This window comes from Crocuta crocuta, unplaced genomic scaffold (assembly GCF_008692635.1).
Source record: "Crocuta crocuta isolate KB4526 unplaced genomic scaffold, BGI_CrCroc_1.0 scaffold64, whole genome shotgun sequence".
Lineage (NCBI taxonomy): Eukaryota > Metazoa > Chordata > Mammalia > Carnivora > Hyaenidae > Crocuta > Crocuta crocuta.
The window spans coordinates 11,621,098-11,628,700 of NW_027530640.1; the positions used below are offsets into that span (position 1 = coordinate 11,621,098).

The window sequence follows — 7,603 nt, forward strand, 5'->3', positions numbered from 1 at the left end:
ACTGCTGACTGTTGGCATTTTGAATTCTAAGGTATGGTTACAGAGCTTGAATATGCTCAGTTGATGATATAAAGGATGGTTATCAACTATTAGTTAATTGAGTAACTATATAATTTGCAAATGAACATATTCTAATACCTTTATTTGACTTCTACAAAATTTTATCTTGTAGATTCCCAACAGAGGCATTGACTTACTGAAAAAAGATAAATCTCGGTAATTTCATTTTGTGTGTATATACACTAGTATTTTAAACTTGTGTTTTCAAACTCAGAACTGAGGGGTATCCTTTCAATTTCAGGAAAAGATCTTACTCTCCAGATGGCAAAGAATCTCCAAGCGATAAGAAATCCAAAATTGATGGTTCCCAGAAGACTGAAAGTACAACTGAAGGTAAAGAACAAGAGGAGAAGTCAGGTGATGATGGTGAAAAAGATACAAAGGATGACCAAGCAGAGCAAGAACCTAACATGCTTCTTGAATCTGAAGATGAGCTACTCGTCGATGAGGAAGAAGCAGCAGCACTGCTAGAAAGTGGCAGTTCAGTGGGAGATGAGACAGATCTTGCTAATTTAGGTGATGTGGCTTCTGATGGGAAAAAGGAACCTTTGGACAAAGCTGTGAAAAAAGATGGAAATGCCAGTGCTTCAGCAGCTGCAAAGAAAAAACTTAAAAAGGTAAAAGAAGATTGTATATTGACCTGTTTGAACGGAAAACTACTAGATCAGATAAATGTTTCATATTATTTATATTAGGGTCAGACTAAAGAGAATTAGTCATTTATATTAGGGGAAAAAATCTGTTATAAACTATAATATATAATAAATTTTTAAAAGTAAACTGCGCTAAATAGGTTAAAATAGATATAAAAAAAAGTGTTCAGTCAGAGGGAAACTTTTAGCAAGGAAGGAAAAAGATTTTTATTTGTGTACTGTAGTGGTAGTGTGGAAGTACTGGTAGGCAGCCTTGTAGTCCCAACTTAATTTTCAAAAGCTGTGATAAGAGTTTAAGTTAACTGATCCAAGATACTTAAAACATTAAACAACTCAGTTAAAAATTATTAGACTTGAAGAATTTTCCTATTTGAGAAAGAAAAGCTTAAATAATTCAATATATGAAGATATTCAATATTAGAAGACCTATTTGGAGAACACATAAAAGCATATGAGGTGAATTCAAATAGAAAGTAAAGGCATAGCGTAAAGAAGAGTAAAACAAGAGACTGGTGTACTGATTATTACATTAAATGTCTCTTACAATGAGATCTCAGTAGTCCTGGTCCATTGATTTTTGTAAGCAACGTTCCAACTATTAGAAAATGAATTTTTACCTCCAGATTTTGATCACTAGGTCAAATGACTTAATCTTAAAAGTTATTTTTCTTGAAGTGGGTGATTGTTGCAGAATACATTTGCACTCTTAAGAGCTGATAATTGTTGACCTTTGTTGACCCCATTTCATGAATGAGAAAATTTAGACATAGAGAAGTTTAATAAATTGTCCACAATCCTGTTGCTTATAAGTGGCAGAATCAAAAATTTAAACAAAGGCAGTCATGCTCCAGAGCTTGATTTTTTTTTTTTTTAACTACTATACTATATCATTTCATTTCATTTTTTTTTTTTTCTGAGAGAAAGAGAGAGACCGCATGAGCAGGGAAGGGTCAGAGAGAGAGGTCCACAATCTGAAACAGTCTCCAGGCTCTGAGCTAGCTGTCAGCACAGAGCCTGACACGGGGTTCGAACCCACTAACCATGAGATCATGACCTGAGCCAAAGTTGGACACTCAACTGACTGAGCCACCCACGTGCCCCACTTCTACACTATTTTAGACTGTGTGTTCTATAAACAACAGTTGTATCCTAAGATACTGTCTTCCAGAGGATACCATTGAACTACTTTTATCAAATCACATTTTTTATATATAATTCCTTGCAGCATAGTAGTTAAATGTAGAATATAATGTCCTTATTTATTTTCTGCTCTTTTTGTGAGGCAAGCCTTTAATTAATTTTATTTATTTTTTAATAGTTTTATTGAGATGTGGTTTCAGTGCTGCACAGTTCACCCATTTATAATTTTTTTTAGTGTTTATTTTTGAGAGCGAGAGGGAGAGAGTGCTAGTGGGGTACAGAGAGGGAGACAGAATCTGAACCAGGTGCCAGGCTCCAAGCTGCCAGCACAGGGCCTGATGCAGGGCTCGAACCCACGTACTGTGAGATCGTTACCTGAGCTGAAGTTGGATGTTTAACCGACTGAGCCACCCAGGCGCCCCTAATTATTTAGTTTTAAAACTACATTTTTAAAAAAAATCAGTGATTTTGGGGAAGAAAGGAAAAAGTATTTTAAGAGACTGAATAAAGACAAAGACGCTATCCCTTTCCCTTCAAGTAAAACAAATGGAAGGGATGCTGCAAGATAATTGTTGCAGAGTAAATTTGTCTTTCTTAACAGCGTCGTTTCCCAGGGAGTATGGAAGGTTTTGTCACTCTAGATGAGGTTGGTGATGAGGAAGATTCGGAACTTCAGAAACTTCGTAAATCGGGCATGGCATTTAAATCTGGTGACAAAAATGATGATGGTTTGGTTGAAATTAAGGTGGACAAGATCGAGGAACTTGACCAAGAAAACGAAGCAGCGTTGGAAAATGGAATTAAAAATGAGGAAAATACAGAACCAGGCGCGGAATCTGCTGAGAATGCTGATGATCCCAACAAAGATACAAGTGAAAATGCGGATGGCCAAAGTGATGAAAACAAGGAGGACTATACAATCCCAGATGAGTATAGAATTGGACCATATCAGCCCAATGTTCCTGTTGGTGAGATTTAAGGCTTTGTTCTTCCCCTCTCACCCTCCCTAAGTTCTTATTAAGTAAGATTTTTAAATTGTGTTACATAAACCCTGATAGCGTTTTCAATCTGTTTCTTTGCAGAACATTTTGTACGTTTTAATTGATATATTCTTTTCCACTTAACCAACTCTCCTCATTTTATCTTTTGTTACCATTTCATAATATATTCTTTCTCTGCATAAAGGTGTCTGAGAACTTCACATTGCTTTTTCTTTGTTTATCTTTTATACTTCTGCCTTTTTAAGAGTGCAGTTAGGTGGGACCTTAAGCGTCAATTGAGTACAGTTAACTACTGATGTCATGGTTTTTGCTTTGTTTTTGCTTTGTTTTAGCTTAGGCTCTATTGAACTTGTCACACATACTATCTCATTCAAATTATATTGACTGAATAAAAGATTTGAGAACACTAATTAAATCTTCAGTTTACTAAAGTTGTAAGAATGTATGTTTGTGTTCTAGGTATAGACTATGTGATACCTAAAACAGGGTTTTACTGTAAGCTGTGTTCACTCTTTTATACAAATGAAGAAGTTGCAAAGAATACTCATTGCAGCAGCCTTCCTCATTATCAGAAATTAAAGGTAAGGCTGAATCTACAAGAGAAAGGTTCTTTTATGAAAACAAATAATGTAAATTTATATAAAGTAAAATGTATATGGTACCTTCTGTAAACTGATCACAATGCCATATCCTAGAGATGACACATGTACTTTTTTATTGATGGGCCTTAGTTTAATGGGTTCTAGAAGCATCTCTTGAGCCTTTTTCTGTAGTACATTCTAATTAAACAATTGAAATTTTTCTAGCCATGTTATACAATTCTAATATAATTTAGGTTACCTAAATATTCTTGACTAAGTGTTGGGAGTGTAATTCCTCTAATTGGAAAGATCCGGGGGGCCTGAAAACCCAAGTAGTATAATAAAAAGCTTTTTCAACTTAATATGAAGTGCCATGTCCCTTTATATTTGATGATTTTTACATCGTCTTTAAGTTGTTTATTAATAATGATACTCTTTGAGTTAAATGAGAGATAAAGGTAAAAGGATAAATTAGTAAATATTAATCAAGCATAACTTCTATTTTATGATATTTTGAAATTTGGTATTTTCACTAAAATACCACTTTAAGGACTTAATATTGAAACAGATAATGGGATAAAACTTAAAAGGAGTTAAAGAACTTAATTACAGACAACTGGCTTTATTACACTGCTTTCTAATACAGAGCTGATGGCATATTCAGTCATCAAACATATTCTGTGTATTGATTTATTTTTTATTTTTTTTTTTTACAAATAGTTTATTGTCAATTTGGTTTCCATATAACACCCAGTGCTCATCCCGAGTGCCCTCCTCCATGCCCATCTCCCCCCTACCCCCCACATCCATCAGCCCTCAGTTTGTTTCTCAGCATTCAAGAGTCTCTCATGGTTTGCCTCCCTCCCTCTCCCCCACTTTTTTTCCCCTTCTTCTCCTCCACAGTCCTCCGTTAAGTTCCTCCTAATCCTCCCATACGTGTAAATATATGGTATGTGTCCTTCTCTGCCTGACTTATTTCGCTAAGCATAACACCCTCAAGGTCCATCCATGTTGCTACACATGGCCAGATTTCATTGTTTCTCATTGCCATGGAGTATTCCATGGTATAGATAAACCACATCTTCTTGATCCATTCATCCGTTGATGGACACTTAACGCTCTTTCCATGTTTTAGCTATAGTTGAGAGTGCTGCTATGAACTGTGTATTGATTTAGATGGATAAAGATAAGCTTGAATTTAGGAAATAATTTCAATTCTTGGCTATGTCACTAGTTTTAAATGTAAATGTTCTATGCTACCTTTATAGATCTTCCCATTATGCATATGAAAAAAGAATGGTGGTTAATCCCTTAGTAGAAGCAAACAATTTATTTGTTTTGATAATTTAGCTATATGGGGGCAGAAACTGTTACATAGAAGAGTATTGAAATAAGACAAAAGTTGTATCTTGGTTTTTGATATTCTGTTGGAGGAGTTCTAATGAGAGGTGGCTCTTTTTCCCTTAGGGATATAGTAGCCTTGAACCCTCTCAGCAATTTGAAGAAACTATAGATAGAGTTGAGAAATTCTACCCAGAAGTCAAGAAACTTTTGATGTTTTAGATTTGTGGGGGGAGGGTTACTTACTAATGTCTTAATATATCCAAGAACCCTAGAAGTTATAGGTGTAATACAGGGGCCACTGCTTTTGTAAATGAGATTTTGGGGAGGAACACAGTCATAGTCTTTCATTTAAGTATTGTTTAAGGCTAGTTTTATTGCTATAACAGCAGAATTGAGTAGATGAGAAAACGAACGGCCTACTGACTCTGATACTTGAAGAAAATGTTAGCTTAATGGAAGACGCACTGAATAAATGCATGTTACTTTAACTAATCTATGTTCTTGGAGCAGTGGCAGTTACTCTATGCAAGTATGGTCTTTGTTTCCTTAACTCTGAATTAATATTAATTGCAAGTTAAAATCCTGTTTTTTTCACATTTTACCATTTCTCCCCATATCTTGTGTGGTGTAAAGTAGTTTTGTACACTGATTTAATGTGAATAACTGAATTTGTAAAATATTGATAAGATTATAGTCAAATTACACTCAAATTCAGAAGAAACTTGGATAGAATATTTTATTTTGGAGTTCACTTATGTTTTTATGTTACTTAATCCCTATAATTCCTTTTTTTTTTCCTTTGTAGAAATTTCTGAATAAATTGGCAGAAGAACGCAGGCAGAAAAAGGAAGCTTAAGATGTGCAAGAAGCTTAACGATTTCAAAGAAAATAATGGTTCTTTGTTTTTAATGTTAACCTTTTTTTAAATACAATGCTGATAGTTAGAAGAAAACTATTGTACCCTTTTGTTTTAGTGGAAAAATAATAGATGTCTGTTTATGTGTTAAGTGTTCTAGCAAAAATACATATACGGTTAAGTTAATGAAGAATTGTTTTTGTTTTATCAAAATGGTAACAGACAGAAGTACTTTGTAGAGACTGACTTGTAAGCTACTTAAGACAACTTGCACCACTAAGAAAAAAGATAACTAGAATCATTTGGAAAAATGAAATTTAGTTCCAAGCTTCAAAGAAATGTCAAAAGTTTTGATTCCATTCAATAAAGAACAAAACCAGTGGTATTTTTATTACTTTCATCTGAAACATTCCATATTTTAATCTGAGCCTTTTGCAGACTTTACATCGTTTGGAATTTGAAGATTTTTTGGTTGCTTTTTATTTGGATAACTTTATTAATATGAGATTGGCAATTATAATGCAGGTGCAGTTTTCTTTTAATGTCATGCTGTTGTTTAGCTAATAAGAAATACTAAGTAATTGGCTTTAGATTTTTGTAATTTTTTCCCCTAAGTTCCTGCTAGATTTCGTATTCTAGTAGTCAATGTATTTTCAGTGAAATGTAAAAATACTCCCGTTCCCTTCGAACAGTATTAATTTCTTGAGATCTTACTGCTTGTCACTTGAATCCTGTAGCTGTCATACATCTGGTATAAGCAACATTTGATTTTTGAAGTGTGTAGACCATCTCTTCATATTTCAAGATGTACTTTTACATTTCTGCATTTTAAAAAGTTTGGCCATAAACTAGACGCACGCTTCTAATTCATATACCTGCACATGTGACCTTTGTGAACAGAAATTTGCATGTATAATCTGTGTTTACTTGTAACTTTCTGATAATATACTGCTTATATCTGTGGATTCAAGTTTCTGAAGTGAATACCAATAAAAAAAAAAAAACCTAGGCCATGTCATTGGTTATACATGTTTGGAATGTTAACCAATATTTTTGTCAGTTGTGGTTTTTATTCACTGTCACTTTTTTTTTGCATGCTTTAACAAATTATTACATTTTTAATCTAGAGTGTTCTAAAGACTGCTACTAAAGAACTGAGTTTTAAAGTTTTTGATGCTGGTGGATTTCTTGTTACATAACAAAAAGGGTGTGGAATGGGGCTTTTAAAAACCTTTGGACCTTAAAAATGCTAAGGGTGAAGAAATGGTAAAAGCTTGTGTTTAGGCCTGTCTGCATATAAAACCGTAAAGTTGGGAATAATGTGGAATATGAAGAATTCTACCAGCTTTTCAAAATCTGTTGCAATTCTTGGTATAAGGGATTTATTACTGTTAAGAAATAAATTTTTAATTTTTAAAAATACAAGAACTTCTAGGAATTCTCTTTGAAACTCTTAGATCCAAGTGTATGAAAAGATATATCAAAATTTTATGGTATACCCCTGAAAGGCAGTTAAAATTTTTTTAATGTGACATGTACAAAAAATCCTCGCCAGTTTACTTCTGTGGTTTAAGTATGGCCTTTACTAATTCCCAACTTTTAATTCCAAGTGTTAACTAACAGCAAGCAACCCAAAGCTTTGTATGTGCTTTGGAATCCCTAATTGTTTCCTGTCAGTGACAGCTTTTTTCCATAGGTTCTACTTAGTTGGCTTTACCAAGCTGTACAAAAAAATGTTTAATGTCTTCATTTGATAACATTTAGGAAGCAGAAATTCTCATACATAAGCTGTTAGTGGTAAATCTATAGCAGCTGTTTCCCAGATTATGGCAGACTTCTTTTCATGGCAATGTTTCCACATAAACCTGATGTCAAGTTTAAGAACATTTTGCCTTCCACCATTTTTTAGTCTTTAGGTAAGTCGTCTGTGAAGGAAAACTTTAGAAACCCCTTGGGGTTGTAGTAGTA

The 7,603-nt window shown here is 33.9% G+C and overlaps 1 protein-coding gene across 3 annotated transcripts in view; it reads left to right on the forward strand.

Moving 5' to 3' along the window:
• The window catches only part of MATR3 (matrin 3), a 29,030-nt gene extending 22,303 nt beyond the window's left edge, over positions 1–6,727 (forward strand). For 2 of the 3 annotated variants that reach the window (XM_077768731.1, XM_077768733.1), the window contains 5 exons: positions 173–216; positions 302–677; positions 2,455–2,821; positions 3,314–3,435; positions 5,585–6,727. In XM_077768731.1, the coding sequence (XP_077624857.1) occupies positions 173–216; positions 302–677; positions 2,455–2,821; positions 3,314–3,435; positions 5,585–5,635 (960 nt within the window). In that variant the 3' untranslated portion in view covers positions 5,636–6,727. The remainder of the gene's footprint in view (positions 1–172; positions 217–301; positions 678–2,454; positions 2,822–3,313; positions 3,436–5,584) is intronic. The other variant, XM_077768732.1, reaches the window with a different exon arrangement.
• The last annotated feature ends 876 nt before the right edge of the window (positions 6,728–7,603 follow it).